General features: G+C 41.9%; 1 protein-coding gene across 2 annotated transcripts in view; it reads right to left on the reverse strand.

The window, feature by feature from the left end:
• C10H1orf94 (chromosome 10 C1orf94 homolog) overlaps positions 1 to 10378 on the reverse strand; it is a 63375-nt gene extending 52997 nt beyond the window's left edge. Inside the window, exon 1 of one of the 2 annotated variants that reach the window (XR_004590671.3) lies at positions 9943 to 10359. Coding sequence is in view for 1 of the 2 variants with exons in the window: in XM_034413374.3 (XP_034269265.1) it covers positions 9943 to 10220 (278 nt within the window). In the remaining variant the exon portion in view is untranslated. Of the gene's footprint in view, positions 1 to 9942 lie in introns of both variants that reach the window. The other variant, XM_034413374.3, reaches the window with a different exon arrangement.
• Between the last annotated feature and the right edge of the window lie 14968 nt (positions 10379 to 25346).

Genomic DNA, 25346 nt, shown 5'->3' on the forward strand with positions numbered 1-25346 from the left:
TGGTGGCGTGTGGCGTGATGTGCTGGGTGAGGAGGAAATTGTCTATGCGCTCTTGCCAGTCCCCCGGGCCCATTTTGGTGAGGGCCTCTTTGGTCAGTCGGACCATGCGTTCAGCTTGTCCGTTTCCGGCCGGCCTGTAAGGGGCGGACAGGGCGTGGCGGATGCCCAGTCCTGCCAGGAAGGACTCCATGGCCAGGGATGTGAGCTGGGGGCCGTTGTCTGAGACCAGCACATCCGGTAGACCATGTGTGGCAAAGAGGCGGCGCAGGGCTCGGATCGTTGCATCTGTTGTGGTAGATGCCATGGGCACCACCTCGAGCCATTTGGAGAAGGCATCTACCACGATGAGGAGGTGTCGCCCTTGCATCGGACCCGCGAAGTCGATGTGGATCCTCGACCAGGGGTTGCTGGGGGTCTCCCACTTCGCGACTTCGGATTGCGGCGGCGCTGGGCGAACTTCTTGGCACGGGTCACATCTGGAGACCCATTGTTCAATGTCTCTGTCCATGGAGGGCCACCAGACATAACTCCGTGCCAGGGCCTTCATGCGGACGATGCCCGGATGCCCCTTGTGCAGGGTCTCTAACGTCCGCCGTTGCAGAGTGCTTGGAATCAGCACCCTGTCTCCCCATAGCAGACAGCCTTTTATGGTGGACAGCTCCTCCTGTTTCCTGGCGAACGGGCTGAACCTTTCCTCTGGCTTTTCCGCTGGCCACCCTCTGAGGATCCAGGACTTCACTTGGCGGAGTGTGGGGTCCTTTTGGGTGTGGACGGCCACATCTGCGGATGACACCGGGCAGCTGGCGTCGTCATCAATGTGAAGTAGGTGGAGCGTGGGGGCTGGGTCTTCGACCGGCTTCTTCGACGGGCATCTGCTGAGAGCGTCAGCGTTTCCTATGGCTGTGCCTGGCTGGTGCACGAGCCTATAGGAGTAGCCAGCTAGGAAGATGGCCCATCTCGTCATTCTTGGGGACATGAAGGTCGGGGTTGGTTGGTCGCCTGCGAGGAGTCCCAGGAGAGGCTTGTGGTCTGTGACTATGGTGAAGCGTCTTCCGTAGAGGTATTCGTGGAAGCGCTTCACTCCAGCCACGATGGCCAGGGCTTCTTTGTCCAGCTGGCTATAGTTCCGTTCTGCGCCGGACATAGTCTTTGAGAAGTACGCGATTGGGGCTTCCGAGCCATTGGGCAGTTCGTGGCTGAGAACTGCCCCCACCCCGTAAGGCGACGCGTCGCAGGTCAGTCTGATGGGGAGCGTCTCGCTGTATTGGATGAGGACGCTTTTGGACGTCAATAGTCCTTTGATGGCCCGGAATGCCGCTTCCTCTTCCTGGCCCCACTTCCAGGAAGCCGATTTCCCCAGCAGGCAGTGGAGGGGCTCAGCATCTGTGGCTTTCTGTTTTAAGAAAATGGCGTAGAAGTTGAGCAACCCAAGGAAAGCCTGAAGCTCCGTTTTGTTTTTTGGGCTTGGAGCTTCATGGATTGCTTCCACTTTTGATTTGGTGGGGTGTATGCCTGTGCTATCAATGAGGAAGCCCAGGAACTCGACTTCCTGTACTCCTATGATGCACTTGTCCCGCCTGACCCTCAAACCCTTGGCCTTGAACCGCTGCAGGACAAGCCTGAGCCTTTCAAGGAGTTGGGCTCTTGAGTCACCGGAGATGAGCACATCATCGAAGTAAGGCACCACCCCTGGAACGCCTTGGAGAAGGCGTTCCATCATGGATTGGAAGATACCAGGGGCAGCGCTGACTCCAAATTGGAGGCGGTTACATTTAAATGCCCCTCTGTGCGTGACAATTGTTTGAGCCTCCGCCGTTTTGTCATCCACTGGCAGTTGCTGGTAAGCCTGGGCCAGGTCCAGTTTCGCGAAAATTGATCCAGATCCCAGGGAATGCAGCAGATGTTGCACCACTGGGACTGGGTATGCGCTCTGTGCCAACGCCTTGTTGATGGTACAACGGTAGTCAGCACAGATGCGCACAGACCCATCATGCTTCAGTGGGGTCACAATGGGGGTCTCCCATGAGGCATGATTGATCGGTTCCAGGATGCCCTGGGTGATCAGCTTATCCAGCTGTTCATCTACTTTAAGCCGCAGGGCAAATGGAACTCGGCGGGGCTTGAGCCTGATTGGGGTGATTCCCTTGTCCAGATTAAAGGAAATTGGCCTCCCCACAAATTTCCCCAGCTTACCATCGAAGACTTCTTTGAACTCTTCGATGATGGAGTCGAGTTCGTCCCTGCGGATCTCGTGGATGCCCTGAAGTGAAAGTCCTAGCGGCTTGAACCACTCCACACCCAACAGGTTCGGTCGGCTGTGCTGCACGATGGTGATGGGTAGCTTTCCGTCGAAGTCGTTGTACTTCACGTGGATGGTGGCTCTGCCTAGGATTTCAATGGGGTTTCCGTTGAAGTCCACAAGTCTCGCTTTCGGGGTTTTCAGCTGGGTCCTTTTGTATGCCGGTTTCAGCTGTTGTAGGTGCTGCCAGTCCATGATGGAGTAGGCGGATCCGGAGTCTACCTCCATCTTGCACGGAGACCCCTCTGCTAGCAGCGTCACGTGGAACTTGGTGGTCCCCTCGTCGCTTGTGTGAGCAATGGTGGTGGTCTGGTGCACCGTTCTGTTTCAGGGATATTCCTCCTCCCCGCGCCGGGACTGGTTTGAGGACCGTTTGGATGTCCTCTGGTTATCTTTGCGATTTTCCCGGAATCGTGGTCTGGGCGGTTCCGGGGCCGGGTCTGTGGCTCTGCAGGCCTCAGCGATGTGGCCCCTCTTCATGCATCGGCGGCAGGTCGCGTCCCTCCATCTGCAGTTTGCCCTGGGGTGGTCGCCTCTGCAGCTGCCGCATCATTCTCCCCGGTCGCCATGCTGTGGGTTTTCCCGCCTGGGGGGGTGGGAAACCTTGTGGACGGGCCTTTCCTCATCCGACTCGGATTGCGTGGTTGCCTCGTCTGATGAGGTCAGGCCCGACTTGTGGATCTTATGGATCCCTCTTGCTTTTACCATTGCGGCGGCTGCTTGCTCAGATGTTTCAGCCGCTGTTGCTTCGTCGAGGACGTCTTTGAGCGGGATCCTCTTCCGGCTGAGGAACTTTTTCTGCAGCCCCACATCTCTCATGCCAAAAACAACGCGGTCTCGGATGGCGTTGTCCACGTTATCGAACTCGCAGTTGGCAGCGAGTTGGCGAAGTGCTGCCACAAATTCCTTGACGGATTCACCTTCCTGCTGGTTTCTTTGCTGGAAGGTGAACCTGTTCGCGATGGGGGTGCCTGTAGGTGCGTAATGCTCCTGTAGGACTTCCTGCAGGTCGTTCCAGGACATCTCCTCAATGTCCCTGGGTGCCACGAGGTCAATCGCCATCTCTAGGACGTCCGATCCGCAATGAGCCAGGAAGAGGGCTCTTTTCCTCTCATCGTCGAGGTTCTGGTATCCATTGCCTCGCAGGAACTGCCGGAATCGGACCATGTATGACCTCCACTTCTCCCGGGCTGGGTTGAATGGATTCAGCGCGGTCATCGGGGCTTGCGGGGTAGCCATTCTGGAAGTCGCTGTGGTGTAGTGACTTCAGCTAGGTGGGCGATCGTGCCAAGAGTCTTGTTCGGGTTCTTCTCTCAAGTCCTTCGTCGCCAGTGTTGAATCAGGCGCAGGAAAGGAAGACTGGACCAGCTCGATACATTAATAACTTTATTAGGTACAAAGTAACGAGTCAAGACTGCTGGCGCGCTGCCGGAGCTCTCCTTATATTCACTCCCGGCAGACGCACCGCCCCTTGACAGGGATTCAAAATTTCCCGCCCGATGGCTGGCAGCCAATCAGGGCGGATGTCCTTATAAGGACATAACAAAAACAAAATGCATATTGACCTCAAAACAAAGCACATCAGTTTGAAATAATGCTTAGTTATTTCAAATGGCATCATTCTAAATGTCCCAGTCATAAAAAAAAAATACAATCTCAAAATAGGTCATTTTAACCCCCAAATGGCATTTTTAAATGACCTGAAAACTGTATAGTCTGAAAGTCTAATCAGCTTCCATTACTGAGAATGGACTTGAATCTGGGTTTCCCCATTCCTTCATCACAATTCCACACTACCTCTCTTTGGACTATTCTGATGTTTCTTTTGTATATATAATATTTATATAGCATTTTGTTTATTGAAATAATCAATAACTGTATATTGAGCATGCAAAGTGACATAGGAAGAAAAATAGATTTTAGATTTGAAAAGCACACCTTTATTGTGTTCATAAATAACTCAAGGCAGAAGGACATATGTTTCTCCTTCCTCCTCCTATTTTCCCCACAACAACAATCCTGTGATGGAATGAAAAAACTTGCTATTGCCAACTCGTCTTGGCTATCTTGCTATGACCATCTCATGGTGGCCAACTCGCCATGGAACAACTTAGTGCTGGACACCACAGGAAATTCCATGCAGGATAACTCAACACATGTTGTGGCCCGTCAGCTGCCAGCAGAGCTAGCTGCAGAGTCAGATGAAGAGATTGAGGGAGATCTTGGGTCAACTTCGGAGTCTTTGGAAGGCTCTGATAAGGAAACAGCATCAGAGACCAAGGCAGAGCCGGGGCCTTCTGTCCTCCCCCAGGTGGAGAGGCAGTTGTCTTTGGGGCCTGAGCTGAGTGAGGGGGGGGAACAGATGGGGTCCATCCCAGATGTGCATATGCATAGAGAGGAAAGGAGAGGACAGCAAAGGAAAGCAATAAGCCAGATCTCAGGGAAAAGCAGACGTAGGTGCTAGCCAGCCCCTCCCTGGCTAGGAAATAAATAGTAGTGGTTTGTGGGAAGCCGGTTATCATTTTCTAGTATACAGAAACAATTCGGATTCCTTGGCCAGAACCAGGTTTGTTGGGACTAATTACATTTAGTTTTTGTTTATCCATGTGAATAAAAGACTGTTCCTGCCATTTTGAAAAGGGGTGTTTTACTCATGAGGAAGTGGCTTATCATTACTTATGAAGGCTGGGTCAGAACTACACAATAAATATTATCTGCCACTGTGTTATGACATTATTTCTATTGACAAAAATGGAAATAATGTAGACAAAACAGTGCTGAATAACATTTATCGCTTTGAGTTATCCTGCATGGATTGCCCTGCAGTGAGTTGTCTAGATGGCCACGTGAGATGGTGACGAAATGGTTACGTGACTTACATTTGCCTGTGGCAAAATGACCTTGGCAAATTGGCTGCGGTGAGAAAGCAATGACAAGTTGGCCACAGTGAATTGTCCAAACCCATCCTGTGAAGTGAATTGAGCTAGGAGAGAGGTGTGCCCCAAAGTCACTGAACCAGTTTTTATGCCTACAACAGGACTACAATTTACTGTCTACCATATTTTTTGGAATATAAGGTGCACCTTTTCCCACCCTAAAAGGGGATGAAAATTTAGGTGCATCTTATACACCAAATGTAGCCCCGCCCACCCACTGGCCCTCACTTTTTGGCCTCTGCCTCCCAGCAAGCAGCAAGAAGAAACAGCCCATTTCAGTTTCTGCACAGTCTAATTAGCACATGTTGATTGTATGTTGGATGCCTCCAGACTCTCAGCTGTTTTGCACGGGCCTCTGCTGCTTGCTGCAAGGAGGTAAATTACTGGGAGCAGATTTTTTTTTTCTTGTGCTAATCAAGCTATGCTGAAAATGAAAATGAAAGTAAAGCAGGCTATTTTTTGTTTGCTGCAATGAGGCAATATTGCTGGGAGGCAGAGGCAGATTTCTTTTTCTTGTTTTCCTCACCAAAAAAGGTAGGCACGTCTTATAGTCCGGAGCGTCTTATACTCTGAAAAATACGGTAATTGGCCCAAAGTCCTTCAGATGGCTTTCATGCCTAAGGTGGGGCTGGAACTCACAGTCTCCTGTGATTGGCCAAAGTCACCCAAGTAGAATAGAACTCAGAACTGCCTTACATATGGCAAATTTTTAGTGCTGCATTTTCTGCTTTTATGACTACAATAGTAGCTTGGCAGAACAGAAATATTTCTGATTTTGACCTGGAGTTGGCAGGAATTGGACTGAGGAATTTGCACAAAGAACATAGATCCTCTTCCCCTAAGCTGTACATGTTTCAGTCTTCACTTGCATTATTGCTTATTGCATTCATATTTTATCGTTTCTCCAACGTGTTGGGAATAACATGCATACTCCTGGCCTCTAGAGAATTAAGCAGGCTCACCTGAGGCAGATGGCTATGATTTCATTTTGCTAAACAGCTACACAGTTTTTGAATTATTCAGTTCTGCTTTTAGATAAGCTGATGGCAGCTGTTGCCAAAAGAGCAGCATCTCTAATCATTAGGGTTAGGGGAGAAATTTGTTTGGGTCACTTTTCAATATAAATGTTAGACTTTCTGAGCTAATGTACAAAGTGGAATGCAAATGTCTTCATTTTTCACACTTCTCCAAATTCTGCGGTGCAATGCTTTCATTAAAAAAATATAAAGTGCACACATTATGGGAAAGGTCTGTGAAAGTCCAATAAGAAGAGCAAATTGCTTGGAAAAAAAATGTGCATATTAGAGAAGAACTCATTCAAGAATGTATTTTCATGAAGACTTTTTTTAAAAAAATACAAAGTGGAAAGGAAAAAAAAAACATATTTAAACACTGTTCCAAAGGTGCTTTTTTCCCAAAAGGCTACTGGATTTTCTCTTTGTTTTCTCTTTGAAAACGTTCAGCTTCTCATCCCAGAAGCTTCTTCCGTTCTAACTGAATGGTGGGGAATGAATGAAGAAGCTCCTGGGGTGAGAAGCTGAACGTTTTCAAAGGAGGAAAAAAAAAAGAAAAGAAAGGCCAGTTGCCTTTTGGAAAAAAAGCAGCTTTGGGATAACCAATGATTGAGAATCTCCATAAACATACAAACCTTCAATAAAAAAAAAAGGATCAATAACAAAAAAAAATACGAAAAGAAAAAGAAGAAAAAACAAAAAATAAATAAAAAAAAACATACAAACCTACATGCAAACACTATATATGTAGGAAATTCAATAAACATTTTCCCCAATTCCATGGTATGGTATGCCAAAATGAAATAATGTCAACAATTACCAAACTTAAAGTCTTATAAGCATCCATTTCAAAATGTTTCCTAACTGAAAAATAACACACGCATATCTTTAAGCACCCATAAATTCCATAAGAATGATTGTGGGGGGAAACACCTATAGGAGCCTTGGTGGCGCAGCGGACTAAAGTGCTGTTAAGTAGCACTTAGCTGCCAGCTGCCTGCAATTATTGCAAGTTCAAATCTCACCAGGCTCAAGCTTGACTCAGCCTTCCATACAAAGTAACACAAATACCATTTAAAAATTGATTGATATATTTTTAATCATGGTGTTACCACAATCTATACTTCCAAATATACGTATCTAATCTATATCAGTAGCTAAAAGGTACAACTTAAATTAAATAGGAAGAGGAAAATTCAATATAGTTTTGTTGCTGTTTTGGGTGAAAAAATACTTTCTTCGCTTTAATGATCATCAGTATTTCCACACTGCTTTTCATATAAGGGAAGTCTCCAAAACATTTGTAAAATATGTTTGGACGCATTTTATCCATTCCCATACCTATATATTAGAATATATGTAATGTTGCAGCCTGTTGTTCTTAATAAACTGCGAGGGGAACCTTTACCTTTACCTTTAAACTATGCAATTCCCTAATGCTTAGATGATCATATTCAAGGGTAGATAAATGTGTTTTGGGAGTCAGAAATTGCATCATAAAAATCTGGAAATCGTTAAAGGAAAGCTACAATTTATTTCACATATGGACTTAGAAAGAATTCGATATATTCTTTAAACCAAAACAATATTAAACTCTCCTCAAATTCTAGTCTATTTGTGCCTGGGTAAAACATCAAGTTTTATTTTTGCCCACTCCAAGACTGGTTTAGTTACTTTGGCATAAAGGCAGAAGATCTGATGGGACATTTCCTCCTCCTAGATAGTAAAAATGTATAGCAGAAATGATTTAATAATTCATTGCCCAATCAATTGTCCAAGGCAGTTGACTGATTCTACTGAAGTGTACATCACACACTATTAGCGTTCAACATCCTGTTTAGCAGGATAACTCCACCTGTTTCTGTTTAATTGCTCACTTACAAATTATTCATACTATTTTTTGCTTGATGATTGTGCTCAAAAATATCCATTTTGTTGGAATTATGACAAAATTTCTGCCTGCCTCCTCAGATATTCCTTGTAATGCCCCTCTATAAGTTTCATTTCATTTTCCTCTATGAAAGCCTTGTTTTGCTTCTTTTTTAATTTAAGAGCTGTTGCTGATGCATCCTCTAGCTGGCTGCATAATCTCAGACATGGATTTATGTTAACATGAGCCTGTAAACTGCTGTGAAAGCATTTGCAAGTTATGTGGAATGCACATTACATTAGAAGAGACAGAAAAAATGTATTTTTTTAAAAAAAATCCTTTCCATTAGTAAAATACATTGGTTTTTCCATGATTCCAGAGGAAATTTAAATCAAAATTATCAATCTGAATTGAACACACATACAGACACACTTGTGCAGTGATTCCCCCCCCATCCCCCCCCAGTGTTAGGAAAAAGTTGGGGAGATAAATTTTCTACTACTCATTTGATTGTTGGGGGAATTTTTGGTAGAGAGATTCCAAAATCTATTCAAACGCTAAAAAATGAAAGATGTATGAGATGCTTCTCTTTTAAACAAGAAACCATTCTCAGTATATCAGGATTGCCTATAAATTCAGTGGCCTATTTGTTTTCCCTAGATTTTCTTGAGTGCTGTTTAATGTTATTTTTATTTTATTCATTATAAAAGCATTCTCCCACTTTCCATTAAAAGTAATCCCCAAATGACATACAGTAGAACAGAACCAATAAAATGGTTAAAAATCACACTACTTAAAGCCTAAAAAATAGCATCATAAAAACAACAGCAATATACTAAATGACCACAAATGTAAGTTCAACCAATAGCTTGGTCAAATAAATAGCTTTGTAGCTGACACTAAAAGCTAAGAAGATTCCACATCAACTGTAACTGAACAGGGAGACTATTTTACAGTTGGGGCACTTTTATCAAGATCATTCTCTATTTGGGTGTGAATGTCTACACTTTGTTAAAGTATTTCTTCTGGGTGGGTAGGCAAGAGAAAAAGTGATTGTGAAATATTCAGATTTTAAGCTATGTGTTCTGATTTATTGCATCCACTGTTTATCATTATTGTAAAAGCCCCTTTAAAAGGTTTACCTGCATCCTATTTTTCCCTAAATGAAATAATAATATTGGATTGTTTAGAATTTGGTATTTTTATCCCACCATTATTATTTTTAAATAATTCAAGGAGGCAAACATAGCTTATACTCTTTCCTCCTCCTATTTTTCTCCACAACAACCCTCTGAGATGAGTTGGACTACAGGAAATTACTGGTCCAATGTCACCCATCCAGCTTTCATGTCTACGACAGAACTAGAACTCACCATCTCATTATTGGCTTAAAGTCACGCAGCCAGTATTCATGCCTAGGGTTAGACTAGAACACCATCTCCTGATATCTACTCTGGTTCCTTAACTACTAGGCCAAACTGGCTCTACAATGGGTATTCTGAATTACTTTCACCATGACTGTTTATTTACTATTTAATTTAGTCATTCTTTAAAAGGTTTATAAGTTGAGGTTCCAGGTTAAACCCTGAAGGGATTGTTATTCAACTGTCTGCTCCAACTATTGTAGACACATACTAAGTGAAATCCTTTCAGGCCCTTAATTGTTCTAAATGTTTAGGGTTTTATAACAATGTATGCCTCTTTTTTCAATTCAGTCATTGTATAAGATCTCTAGATAGGGAAACCTTCTATATATTTGGAAAGAAGCCTATTCTCATTTTATAAAGAAATACATTTTTTTAAAAAAATAACAAAAACACTCACTCCTTTTGAGAACTGTTGTGAGTACTACTGCTGTCTTCTTGTAGAGCCTCTGAAGAGGTGATAGGGTGACAGCTAACCTGCAGAAGAGGTGATGAAGATTTGGGCTGTAGTTCCTCAGGGAGGCCTTGGACTCTCTTCCAGATCTCATGGCAAGCTTTATCCAAACTGTCCTGGGGAGTGTTGTGGTGGATCCAGATGTGTCTTGGGAATGGGCCTAGAGGGAAAGGGCCTTTGGAGTTGACTGCTGAACACTGAATATTGCTCCTACTTGTTAGCATCTCACTTTGAACATCAAGAAACAGGAAGAATTTTTTTACAAAAGAGGATAGTGGACCATAAACTTTTTCTGTTGTATGTACATGTTCGTTAATATAGTATGACTTTTTTTTAGATGGCCTAGAATGGAAAGCATGGCAACAAACCTAGGTAGCCAAGTAACCATGGAATACTTGTAGGAAGCCAACTGATAGGGACAGCAATTGGATTTAGTCATACAAAGACTCAAAGGTCTAGCAAAAGAGGAATATGTTGTCTCTGCAGAAGTATAAAGTACATATACAGGCTGAAACTAGGTTTACTTCCTCCAACTGATATATCTAAATCTGCTTTCCATCAAAGGTATTTTTTCCTCTCTTTTTTTGGAATGTTTTCAAATAAAAATATTAGATGCTTACTATATACTCAGAGAAATGATCCATCGAATTAACTATTCTTATTTATTATTACTATTCATCTACACTATGCAGTTTAATATAAATAGAAGAAAGTCAGGATTGAGGACTAGAGTGTTTGCTATGTACACATGTAAACAAATATAGAAAAAAAAAAGAAATGAAAGGGATGGATGTGAGTTTATTGATAATTTTTTGGTAATAAGCCAAACTCTTCATCAGACATTCTGAAAAAGATCTGAGGGGGGAAAAAGTGGAACTAAAAACATCTATTTTTCAATGGCTTTCAAGGGACAATGGTCATTTTTTAAAAAATAAAAACCACCATAGTTTTGCCTTTAAGTAACAATGGAGTAAAATTCAGGTTGACAAGTTACAAGTGGTTTAGTAAGAATGCTCCAGAAGACCAGACAGGTCACTATTCAACTTCATTCAGCTTCCTAGACACAGGTCTTCAAATAGGAAGACAGAAACTCAGGGCATGAAAACAATAAACATCAAAATAAATTTTTGTTCAGGATATACTATTATTTAACTAAAAATGCTGTCTAATTACTCAACTATTTCTTTAAAAAAAATCAAACTATTTTAAAACAAATGCTTAGGATGGAACCTCTCTATCAGAGATTGCAATCATAGCCATCAACATTGTGTGGCTTTATGCATCAAAGAATTTTACTTCAAAACAGGGATGAAATCCAGCAGGTTCTGACAAGTTCTGGAGAACTGGTAGCAGAAATTTGAGTAGTTCAGAGAACCAGCAAATACCACCTCTGGCTGGCCCCAGAGTGGGGTGGGAATGGAGATTTTGCAATATCCTTCCCCTGGAGTGGGGTGGGAACAGAGATTTTGCAGTATCCTTCCCCTGGAATGGGGTGGGAATGGAGATTTTGCAATATCCTTCCCCTGCCACACCCACCAAGCCACATCATGCCCAAGCCACACCCACAGAACCGGTAGTAAAAAAAAATTGGATTTTACCACTGCTTCAAAAACTAGAGTTTTTATCAGAAACAAACTATGTCAAGTGAGCTAACCTAGGTTCTTATTTGTAACAATTCAGAATTAAGCCTCACATGTCTAATAGGACATGCATATTTTGGGGGAGGGGGGGTGCTTTCAACTCCCTGGAGAAGTCCCTGCAGTTTTCTTGGCAAAATTTTCAGAAGTAGTCTGCCCTGCTTCCTAGGACTGAGAAAAACTGGCCCAAGGCTTTGCACATAAAACAGGACTAGAACTCACAGTCTCCTGGCTTTCAGCCCAGTGCCTTAACCATTACACCAAACTATCTCTCATATATCTATCACATATATCTATCTATATAACATGCATATATAATGGTTGCTCTTAATAGCAATACAGACCAAATACAGACCAAATCTGCATATCATACTAAGACATAATTTTTAAAGCAACCCATAATTTAAGCCATAATTTTTTAAATCCAACCATCCATTGTGGTTTTTGGAAACCTAGACATTGTAATGCATCTAATAACAATACAAATAAACCATGGCTTTATGCAGCCTTTAAATTCAGCTACAGCCTATAGAGAGGTATGTTCTATTGATTTCAGGTGGACTTAAATAAATTTACAATGGGTTGCAATTTACAACTTGTTATTTTTTTTTAGTTTTTATCTCATGCAGGGAAAGCCTATTCACAGGACTCTGTTAATTTTAATTGGTAAAATTGAACCTCAAGCAGAGGAGGAAAATGTCATATTGTTTCCAATTTAAAAGCATAATAGTTCAGACGCATTTCTGGACAGCTTTGTTCCTCCATTTACTTGTCCATGTTTTGACTGTAGGTGGCAATACAGAGCAATATTAGTTTATTATTTTTGTTTTTGGACTATGTCATGAAAAGTGGACTTATACAAGCTAAACCTTTTAAGCTTCTATATTATGTGACATATGTTTACACTGATAAGGAATAATATTTGTCGTTCCATTTTCTTTTCATTTTGCAAGCTTTGCATGTGTGTATACACACACACACACACAATTGGTTCACACTTTAAGGATTAGCAGCTACTCAAAAAAATTGTTACATATCCAAGGTGCTAAATGTTATGTGAAATGATCCTACTCCCATCACTTATAGAAGGGGAATGATACAAAAAATGGAGGGGGGGGGAATGATGTTATTGGAAATAAGTCTTCAAAACTAAAGACTAAAAAAATGAGAGGAAATTGTTATTAATTTCTGGCCCCCAAAAGAGCACTAAATATGGGTGATTTTATCAAATACTCTGATTAGTCTAAAGAGGAAGCTATTAAAGCAGGGGTGAAATCCAGTAGGTTCTGACAGGTTCTGGAGAACCAGTAGCGGAAATTTTGAGTAGTTCAGAGAACCGGCAAATACCACCTCTGGCTGGCCCTGGAGTGCAGTGGGAATGGGGATTTTGCAATATCCTTCCCCTGGAGTAGGGTGGGAATGGAGACCTTGCAGTATCCTTCCCCTGCCATGCCCACCAAGCCATGCCCACCAAGCCACCCCACCCCACCCCACCAAGCCACGCCCACAGAACCAGTAGTAAAAAAAATTGGATTTCATCACTGTATTAAAGGCTGAATTGCAAAGAGGGTACTTCCAAATACAATTGAATAGGAACTTTGCTAAAGAGCATATGTTTTTTTAAAAAAAAAATAATAAGCATTATAGATAGGTATTAGCTAAGGAGCAAGTCATTGCCAGATAATATAGCAATGTTGTTTCTGTTGAATATCTATTTTAATACTGTTCTCAGCAACCAATGAAAATCCTGGAGTTTGACAGTTTTAAAAGAGTCCAAACAAAGAAAGCAAAAATGGAAAAATGAAGTTGTTGGTCTTAGGTTTAGCTTTTTAATAGAAATATTTACTCCTACTTCTTGGGTTTTTTGAATGAAGAAGTAAAACATAAAACTAGCATGCAAGTTTTCTCTTGGAAATGTTAAGATTGGTGGGATGATAGACAAAATCTCATTTATCTCCTTATTCTTCTTTGAAATGGTAAAACTCTCTGGCATTGATCTTCCTAGTGGACAACTTTTTCTTTCTCCAAGATGTCCCAATTAGCTACTGTGATGTAGTATTGTTGGGGTTGGTGGGGAGGGGAGGCTTCTGGAAAACAAATGGCTGTAGTGGAAAGCATCTTCAATGCAATGCAATGGAGCTCACAACAAAATACCTTATTTATTTATTTATTTATTTATTTATTTATTTATTTATTTATTTATTTATTTATTTATTTATTTATTTATTTAGATTTCTATACCGCCCTACTCCCGAAGGACTCAGGGCGGTGCACAGCCAAACAATAAAAACACATACAATACAAAATTTAAAAATAGAATAAAATCAAATTAAATAATTTTGGCCCTGACAAATTTAAAACCCCAAACTTTTAAAACCAATTTAAAATTGAATTATGCCACCAGACTTGAAATTTTGGGTTTAGAAAACTTAGAACTATGCCGCCTTCAGTATGACCTAAGCGTAGCTCATAAAATCATCTGCTATAATGTCCTACCTGTCAATGACTACTTCAGCTTCAACCACAACAATGCACGAGCACACAATAGATACAAACTTAAAGTGAACCGCTCCAAACTCGATTGCAGAAAATAGGACTTCAGCAACAGAATGGTCAATGCCTGGAATGCACTACCTGACTCTGTGGTTTCATCCCCAAACCCCCAAAACTTTAATCTTAGACTGTCTACTGTTAACCTCACCCCATTCCTAAGAGGTCTGTAAGGGCCGTGCATAAGAGCACCAGCGTGCCTTCCGTCCCTGTTCTAATGTTCCCTCTATTTGTATTCATTTTATGTATTCAATTCATGCTTATACTTATATGTATATTATCTAATAAGTACTCGACAAAATAAATAAATAGAATTTGACTCCAACTTTAAACCTATCCCCTAGGTCTCTTTGAAATGGATCATTCCAGTTTTGCTTTTGACAAAACATAGAAATTGGACTTTATACTGTAGAATCAGAAGACAAGATTACCTTCCTCAGAGTCCATTTGTTTTTGTTTTTTTTATAACTTGAAAAAAATGAGAAAAAGACAGCATAAAGCTGTCTTTATTGTTGAGAATAAAGTAATGGACAAAGAATCAAGCAGTACCATTTTATCCAGAATAGTTGTGGTAATGCCATGCTATCATAGCATGCTTTGTGCTGTCTTTTTCTCATTTCTCTCACTTTTTTCAAGTTATTATTATAGATTATTCAAGTTTAAAGTTGAGATTGAGAAGATTATGCTACTTGAGAAATTTGTTAGATCTGATTTGCCAGTTCAAGGACAAAACTGCAGTCCCTTCTGGGAGTCCATTATGCAAAAAAATTAATTACCAAAGCAACTTTTTAAAATGATTGTTGATGATAAGACACACACACACTCATATATACACACACACACACATCAGGGGTGGGATCTAATTTTTTTTACTACTGGTTCTGTGGGCATGGCTTTGGGGGTGGCTTTATGGTGATATGACAATTCTTTAGGATTTAGCAGAGGTACTGGTCTACCAGGCTTTTAACTGCTTGCAGAGCTGTACCGGTCTACTCATTTGTTTTTGGAGGCACTGGTCTACTCATGTATTTTTGCAGGCACCGGTCTACCACCACACTGCCTTTTAACACTGAGCAGCTGTAGGGCAGCCCTTTGAAGCCCTGCGGCAAGAGTTTAAACAGTTTTTTTCTTTCTAGCCATCAGCTGGGACTCGGGAGGCAGCCAATAGATTGGGGGGGGCAATGAAAGGTAAGAATAACTCTGGGGGGCAGGGGGGCAGGGGAGGCAGAACCAGTTCAGTGATGTCATATCATCACCACTACCGGCTCAGCGGAACCGGGCGGAACTGGGAGGAACCCACCACTGACATACATACTTTTAAATAAAAAGATAGAAACTAACACAAAATATAAAGTAAAGAAGAAAAAAGAAACAGTGCAAGCAAAGAAAAAACGCTGAAGAAAAAAAAGAAGTATATAAACAAGTGGGTTTCAATTTACTTCACAGCAGTTATAAATATGAATATATTTTAACCTCTCTTTCCAAAGTTACATCTTATTATTCTTATTTCCATAATCTATCCTGTCTAATCATCAAAACCGTAAATCATGTTCATTTTTTTTTCATTTTTATGGAAAACATCCATAAGAGACTTCCAGTCACCAATAAATGTAAAAATGTATTTTCTCCAAAGAAATCAATTTATCCACTTCAGTCAGCCAGCTTCGACTATTCCTCTATAGTGGGTAGTGTTGAATCTTTCCATCTTTGTGCAAACAGTAATCTTGCCACAGTAGTCGTATACTGAAATAAATTCCATGGCTTTTTTCTGACTATTTATCTAGCCATCCTAAAAGGAAATGTTCTGGCTTCAATTCAGTGGTGGGTTGCTCCTGGTTCAGTCCGGTTCTTGCGAACCGGTAGTAAGGGTGAGAGGCTCCACCCACCCGCCTGGACATCATCATGGATGATCTGCACATGCGAACTGGTAGCGGAGGTAAATAGAACCCAATCCCTGCTTCAATTGCATATTTATCTCTAAAACCCTCTGTATGTATTTGAATCCATTTTTTTTTTTAGTTTTTTACATGTCCACCAAACATGTAATTTATCATGTCCCACCAAACGTGTAATTTATCAAACATGATAAATTATCCCTTCACATTTTTCATATTTCCAACATAACATTTGCAGTGTCTTGTATATGTTCTAGTTAATTTGTTTGGCATATGTACCAACGATACATCATTTTATAAAAATTATTTTTGAGATCATAAACACAATTAAATTTCAACTCTTTCAACCATATATTTGTATATTTTTACAATTATATGTTCATCATCAATACAAAATTATGTTTCAAATTCTGATTTACCTTGTTCTATATCCTAGTTTTTTTATTGATTTTAAATATTTCAAAAAACTGTAAATAAAAGAATTGACGATTGAATTGACAATTGACAACTATATCCTTCTTCTATCAATTGTTCTCTTGGTTTGATTGTAAATTCCCCTTGATAAATGGTTGAAATTACCTATTAGAAAATTATTTTATCTGCTATTTCTCTTCTATAATGTGCTTTTTGAGCTGAGATCCATAAAGGTATTTTTAGGTACACTCTGGGTTTATATTTATTCCATATTCTCAATATGGCACTTCTAATAAAAATTTTAAAGTCCAGATTAATTTTAATTTAGACATATCATAAATATCCATGCCATTCAAACCTCAGTTCTTTATCTTCTAACTGTAAACATCCATTATTTCATCCAGACCAAATGAGAAGCAAAATACAATTTCAAATCTGGTAAACCCAATCCTCCTCTTTTGTTTGCATCTGGTAACACTTAATATTGAACTGTATTTTTATTCCCTTGCCATATAAAATTTAGATATGTCATTTATATCTAAAACTGCATCCAGTTTTGGGCACCATGATGTAAAAAAGACTAGACTCTAGAAAGAGTGGAGAGAAGAGCAATTTTTATTTATTTATAAATTTATAGGTCGCCCATCTTATCTCAAGGTAAATCTTGCTGTATAAGAAGCAAAATGGACAAAAATAGAGATAGCGGAAATGCTTTTGTTCCTTTTTTGAAACTCATGAGGCTTTGTTAGTTTTCATTAACATTTATTTGTGCTTTCTAAGAATAAAAAACAAACTTACTCATTTAATAAAATTATCTCCAAGGTTTATATGTTCCAAAACTCTAAACAAAAAAACAAAAAACAAATTGAAATTATCAAAGGTCTTCTTTGCATCTAAGAATATGAATGTACTATCTTGTTTTCCAGAATATTAAAACATATCTAATATTATTATTAATAATACTATACTATAATAGAGTCACCTCTTAGCAAGATGGGTGGAAAACAAATTTAATAAATAAATAATCATATAGTTTAAACCCACATTCATCTTTCTGAATAAAATTCAGTAAAATTATTTTCATTGTTTCAATCAAAATTGTGGTGAACAGTTTGTAATCATTACTTAATAAACATATTGGTCGACCAACCTTATCCCTTCTTCTAATACGTTATAGTAGCCTTTTCCCAACTATCAGGAATCTTTCCATTCTGCAGAATAATATTTATCATTTGCTGTTAAGGGTGGATAAGCTCATCTGCAAAACATTTATGGTAAGAGACCAGCAATCCATTTGGACACATCTAAAACCTTTTCTGTTTTAGTTTTTTTTTTTTATTAATTACAAACAACTTCTTTGTTGTTAGAGTTGTCAAAAGTTGTCTGACGGTAATTTTTGATAATTCTACTAGCAGTCCTCCATTTTTCCAAAGAAATGTCTTAACCTTTGTATAAAGTAGCATAGTAAAATGAAACACTTTTCTCATATTCACATTACCTATTATGATATTCCCATCTTGTAACTTTAATATGACTTTTTTCTTTTTCCTTTCACAACTTGTATGTATTGTAAATTCAAAATTTCTTTGTTTTTGCATAATTCACTTTTGTTTGTTTATTTTGTTTTTGTTTTATTAAATATGTATACCACCCTTCTCCCGAAGGACTCAGGGCAGTGAACAGCCAAAATTAAAATACATACAGTAGAAAAATTAAAATAAATTAAAACAGAATTAAATTAGTTTGGCTTCCCTACATTTTTTAAAACCCTTTACCCATAAAATAGCCCATTAAAATTTTAAGCCAGCCCGGCTTGCTGGAATAAGAAGGACTTCAATGCTCGGCGGAAAGTACGGAGGTCCGGGATCAGTAGTATTCCTGGGAGTAGCTCGTTCCAGAGGGTGGGTGCCCCCACAGAGAAGGGTCTCCCCCTGGGGGGTCATCAGTCGACATTGCTTGACCGACGGCACCCTGAGGAGACCCGCTCTGTGGGAGCGGATTGGCCGGTGGGAGGTTATCGGTGGCAGAAGGTGGTCTCGTAGGTATCCAGGCCCTAAGCCATGGAGCGCTTTAACGATGAGAACCAATACCTTGAAGCGCATCCGGAAGACCACCAGGAGCCAATGCAGCTCATGCAGGAGAGGTGTTACATGGGAGCACCATGTCGCCCCCATAATTACCCGCGCGGCTGCATTCTGGACCAGCTGGAGCCTCCGGGTGCTCCTCAAGGGGAGCCCCATGTAGAGAGCATTGCAGTAGTCCAGGCGAGAGGTGACGAGGGCGTGAGTGACCGTGCATAAGGAGTCCCGATCCAGAAAGGGACGCAACTGGCGTATCAGGCGAACCTGATAAAAAGGCCCCCTGGCCACGGCCATCATATGCTCTTCTAAAGACAACCATGCATCCCAGGGGACGCCCAAGTTACAAGCCCTCTCTGTGGGGGCCAATGACTCACCCCCAATAGCCAGCAATGGCACCAGCTGGCTACATCGGGACGCCGGCAGCCACAGCCACTCGGTCTTGGAGGGGTTGAGTCAGAGCCTGTTCCTCCCCATCCAGACCCGCATGGCCTCCAGGCACTGGGACATCACTTCAAGGGTATCGTTGGGGTGGTCTGGGGTGGAGATGTACAGTTGAGTATCATCAGTGTACAGATGGCACCGCACCCCAAATCCACGGATGATCTCGCCCAGCGGCTTCACATAAATGTTGAACAGGAGAGGTGAAAGGACCAACCCTTGCGGCACCCCACAAACAAGGTGCCTTGAGGTCGACCTCTGCCCCCCAGCCAACACGGACTGCGACCGGTCAGAGAGATAGGATGAGAACCACCGTAAAATGGTGCCTCCCACTCCGAACCCCTCCAGCCGGCGCAGCATGATACCATGGGTGATGGTATCAAAAGCCACTGAGAGATCTAATAGGACCAGAACAGAGGAACATCCCCTCTCCCGAGCCCTCCAGAGATCATCAACCAACACGACCAATGCCGTTTCCATGCTGTACCCAGGCCTGAAGCTGGACTGGAATGGATCCAGATAGACAGTTTCATCCAGGTACTGTGGGAGCTATTGCGCAACCACACTCTCAACAACCTTCGTGACAAAGCGGAGGTTGGAGACAGTACGGTAATTTGCCAAAACAGCCGGATCCAGAGAAGGCTTCTTGAGGAGGGGCCTCACCACCGCCTCTTTCAAGGTGGGAGGTAAGAAACCCTCACTCAGAGAAGCGTTTATAATCCTCTGGAGCCAGCCTCATGTAACCTCCCGGGTAGCCAGCACCTGCCAGAAGGGACACGGGTCCAATAAACATGTAGTTGCATTCAACCTCCCCAGCATCCTGTCCACGTCCTCGGGAGTCACAGGATCAAACTCCTCCCAGATAACATTCTCAAGACCCGCCTCGGACACCTCGCCTGAACCACCCAGTCGAGTCCAGGCCGTCCCAAATTTGAGCGATTTTATCGTGCAGATAATGCGCAAAATCTTCAGCACGCCCTTGCAAGGGGTCTTCCTGTGCTCCCAGATGGAGAAGGGAGCGGGTCACCCTAAACAGGGCAGCTGGGCGATTATCTGCCAACGCGATAAGAGCGGAAAAGTAATTACACTTTGCCGTTTTCATTGCCACTAAGTAGGTCTTGATATAAGACCTCACTAGTGCTCGGTCAGATCCAGAACGACTAGCCCTCCAACTACTCTCTAGGCGTCTTTTCCAGCACTTCATCTCCCTCAGCTCCTTGGAGAACCAAGGAGCTGGGCTGATTTGGCACCGGGTCAGAGGCTGCAAAGGCATGACCCGATCTAAAGCACCAGCAGCCACCCTATCCCAGGCGGCCACCAGGTCTTCCGTCGAGTCGTGAGCCAGAGTTTCAGGGAATGGCCCAAGCTCCATTTGGAACCTATCAGGATCCATCAGGCGCCTGGGCGGAACCACCTAGTCGGTTCTGCTTCCCTGCAGTGGGGTGTAGCGGTCAGGAAGTCAAGTCTAAGGAGAGAATGGTCTGACCATGACAAGGGGTCGATGACTATGTCCCCTCTATCTAGACCATTCAGCCACTGACCAGAGACAAAAACCAAGTCCAGAGTATGTCCTCCTGTGTGAGTAGGGTCATGAATTAACTGGGTCAGGTCCATGGCTGTCATGGAAGCCATGAACTCCCGAGCCACCTCCGACGTTTCACCGATGTACGGCAGGTTGAAATCCCCCATGACCAAAAGCCTGGGGGTATCAACCGCCACCCCTGCTATGATGCTGAGGAGCTCGGGCAGGGCCGCTGGCACGCAGCAGGGAGCAAGGTACACAATCAGCAAGCCCACCTGCATTCCATGGCCCCACTTCACAAGGAGAGACTCACATCCGGCTATCTGAGGTACAGTGGCCTCCCTAGGATCGAGGCCACCTTTACAATAACCGCCACTTCCCCACCCCTACCCTGGGCCCTCAGCTGATGAAATGCACGGAAACCCGGTGGGCACATCTCAACGAGCCCCCCCCCTTCCTGGCCCAACCAGGTCTCTGTAATACCCGTTAAATTAGAGATATTTTCATCTCTTTAACTTAAACATAGATAAAAGCTTAACTCTTGTAAAAGCTTAACTTGGTGAATTATAGCTGTCATCCCTGGAGTTTTTTTTTTTTAATTTCCTCTAAAATCATTTACATTTTCTGTTCTCAAATTTACTACTGTGTTACATAAAATACCCTCTCAGAAAAGCTTTACTTGAATCCCAAATCCGGTAACCTCTTTTTTCCATACTCTGTTGAAATCATATCATATCATATATCACATCATATAATAATCCATCCTGTGAAATTGGTTGTTTTCTTTCAAATATTTCATTACACAACTAGGCACTAGAATGGAATGGAGTTTGGTTCTATCTTTATATACAATTACTTGCTCTGTCAGTGTAGGTGGGAGTGTGGCTTACTCCTTAGTTGTTCCTTGATTGGGTTGTTGTTTACTGCTGTTGTTTGTCTGGTTTAATCCCTGCTTATCTGGGTGTTGATTGCGGGCAAGAAGGTGTTCTATCTTATTATTTTTATTATATTTTATTTTAGTTTATTGTATCTTTTTAATGGTAAGTGTTGCTTTTGTGCCTGTTGATGGCTGAGTGCCAAGCTTTCAGGATTTTTAGATGTAGCTTAGTTTAGGATGCTTACATGTTTACAGTTGAAAACAGTTAAGTCTTTCCATGTGTTGTGAAATTCTATCACTGAAGATGTTACCTAGCTAGGTAATAAAACATGTGCCAGAAAAGAACCAAACTCAGAGAGCATCAAGGGATCTGTAGTTCTACATATATTTCCATATCTTGGTACAATCAGCCCTGATGAATATCTGGACTCATTTCCAACAGAGCTGTGAAGAACATATATCATAGCAATATGCTAACCCACCAAGCTATTATAATTCAATGCATTTTTAATATGTACACTAATGTGATAATGGCATATATGAGCTTTGCATATATGTTACAAAGACCTACGTGCAAATCTGGATGTCCTATTTACCATATTTTTGGTGTATAAGACACACTTCCCCCCCAAAAAAGTGGGTGGAAATGTCTGTACGTCTTATAGAGCAAATGTTGCTGAAGCCCCGCCCACCTGCCGGCCCTCACCCTTTGGCCTCTGCCTCCCAGCAATTTGCCTCCTTGCAGCAAACAGCAAAGAGCCTGGTCAGCTTCAGCACAGCCTGATTTAGCACAAGCAGCTAATTAGCGGTTGGATTTGCCTCCTGGAATACCGCCTATCAACTGTTCCAGGCTTCGGGAATCACAACTGCCTATCACCACCATTGCCACCCATCACCACTGCCGTCTATCGCCACCTCTGCATGCCCCATTTTTGGCCTGTTCCAGGCAGCGGGGATTGCCACCACCATCTATCGCCACTGCCTGGAACGGGCTGAAAATGGGACGCGCAGAGGCTGAAAATGGGGAGCACAAAGGTGGCGATAAGCAGAAGTGGCGCTGGGTGGCAACAGTGCCAATGGACAGTGATGATCCCCACAGCCTGGAACAGCTGATAGGCAGTATTGCGGGAGGCAGATCCAAACCGCCAATCAGATGCTCGTGCTAAATCAGGCTATGCTGAACTGACCAGGCTGTTTGCTATTTGCTGCAAGGAGGCAAATTGCTGGGAGGCAGAGGCAGATTTTTTTTTCTTGTTTTCCTCCCCAAAAACTAGGTGCGTTTTATATTCCAAAAAATACAGTACTCTAAACCAAGCCTGTACCTCAATTCCCAAATTCCACCTTTCTTCTCAAAGTCCAAACTTCAGGAAAATAGACAAAACTACATTGGGGAAGGAGTAAAGTATAATACCCATTGCTGTGCAATCTTCATGGTTCCCTGCTAATTTGTACCCAACATATCTTCATATCATCACCTAAGGGAAATCATCTGTAGAAGAAGGTAATTACTTTGCTCTCTATGCTTATGGTTTTTCCAGATGAATGCTGTTGGCCATTTTGAGGCATTGAATACTGATCTATATGGCTTCTTGGCCTGATAGCAAAGTGTTGGTGCTGTGTCTTGAATGGGAGACTTGAATCAGAGAATGAGAGTGCCACCAGATTTTACTCTGGAGCAGATCTTAGATTAACACAGGAATAGCCTGCTTCAGTGGCTCTCTCCCAGTTTTCTTAAATGGCAGCCATTCACAGAGAAAAGACAAAGCTAATGAAGGGATTTTTCCCCCAATCTTTTAACTATCACCACTAGTTACCACTCAGATTTGCTCAAACATTGTATTTCTTTTTGCTTTCTCTGAATAGAACAGAATACTATTGAATTCACAAATCACTTTACAGAATAGAGTAGAGTAGAGTAGAGTAGAGTAGAGTAGAATAGAATAGAATAGAATAGAATAGAATAGAATAGAATAGAATACAATACAATACAATACAATACAATACAATACAATACAATACAATACAATACAATACAATACAATACAATTCTTTATTGGCTAAGTGTGATTGGACACACAAGGAATTTGTCTTGGTGCATATGCTCTCAGTGTACATAAAAGAAAAGATACATTCGTCAAGAATCATAAGATACAATACTTAATGATAGTCATAGGGAACAAATAAGCAATCAAATCATATTAGGAAACAGTCAATATAAATCATAAGGATACCAGCAACAAGGTTACAGTCATACAATCATAAGTGGGAGGAGGTGGGTGATAGGAATGATGAGAAGATTAATAGTAATGCAGACTTAGTAAATAATTTGACAGTATTGAGGGAATTATTTGTTTAGCAGAGTGATGGCATTCAGGGGGAAAAACTGTCCTTGTGTCTAGTTGTTCTGGTGTGCAGTGCTCTATAGCGTCGTTTTGAGGGTAGGAGTTGAAACAGTTCATGTCCAGGATGTGAGGCGTCTGTAGATATTTTCACAGCCCTCTTTTTGACTCGTGCTTTTTCATCCTACCTTAAGCCAAGTTTCTGCTGCATCATCAAACGAATCATCCCAAATTTTCATTTGAGGCACAACTGGCCAGGTTAAAATCTTAATTTTGGACACATTTATGCAAAAACCTAGCTGCCTGAAAAAGACCATAAATGTGTGAAAGGAAGAAGGAAAAAGAAAAAGAGGATGACAGTAGCAAGGTGAACAGACTTTGTCATGGTTGATATGAATGGATTGTTAGAAGATCAGAAAGACCAGGTTAGGGACAGATTGTCTTATCTCTGTGGTTGCTGTGAGGCAACACCAACTTGATGGCACGTAATTAATGACAAGATGGTCAAAGGCTGTGTTCCAGTATCCTGTTTTTCATTGTACAATTATCCCAGTGATTTGAAGATTCTTTTATTTCCTCGTTCTTCTTAAATTCCAAGGAATACCTCACAGTGATTGGCATCTGATTGGCCATACCCACTTCAGCAGTTATTTCTCCAGAAATGAAGTAAGCCCTCAAGATAAATTCAAAGTGGATTTTCCGGTCCCTTGAGACTAAAGAAAAACAGAAGCCTGTTTCACTGGGGAAGAAAACGTTTGAGAAAGTGCAAGGCAGATTTGGCACAGGATTAATCTTGACTTCAGAGCCTTTTCTTCACTTTTTATAAGCCCCATTCTCTGTGCTTCTCCGATTTGATATATTATGTATAGGGTGTCTACTGATGGAGATTTTCAATCATCCAAGTCATGGTTGTCCCTTCAGCTCTGAAGAAGCTTCTTGGATGAGAAGCTAATTAGGGGACTGGAGACTAAAACATATCAAGAACAGTTACAGGAACTGGGCCTTGCTAGTCTAGTGAAGAGAAGGACCAGGGGAGACATGATAACCGTCTTCCAATACTTGAGGGGCTGCCACAGAGAGGAGGGGGTCAAGCTGTTTTCCAAAGCACCTGAAGGCCAGACAAGGAATAATGGATGGAAACTGACCAAGGAGAGATTCAACTTAGAAATGAGGAGGAACTTTCTGACAGTGAGAACAATCAATCCATGGAACAGAAGTTGCCTTCGGAAGTTGTGGGAGCTTCATCACTTGAGACTTTCAAGAAAAGATTGGACTGCCATTTGTCAGAAATGGTGTAGGGTCTCCTGCTTGAGCGGGGGGTTGGACTAGATGACCTACAAGGTCCCTTCCCACTCTGTTAATCTAAATCTATCTAAGATGATCAAAGACCTGGAGATTAAAACATATGAAGAACGTTTGCAGGAACTGGGCATGGCTGGTCTAGTGAAGAGAAGGACCAGGGGAGACATGATAGCAGTGTTTTAGTATTTGAGGGGCTGCCACAGAGAGGAGTGGATTAAGCTATTCTGCAAAGAACCTGAAGGCCAGACAAGGAATAATGGATGGAAACTGACCAAGGAGAGATTCAACCTGGAAA

This window comes from Pantherophis guttatus, chromosome 10, assembly GCF_059756535.1.
Source record: "Pantherophis guttatus breed Tessera chromosome 10, ASM5975653v1, whole genome shotgun sequence".
NCBI classification, from domain to species: domain Eukaryota; kingdom Metazoa; phylum Chordata; class Lepidosauria; order Squamata; family Colubridae; genus Pantherophis; species Pantherophis guttatus.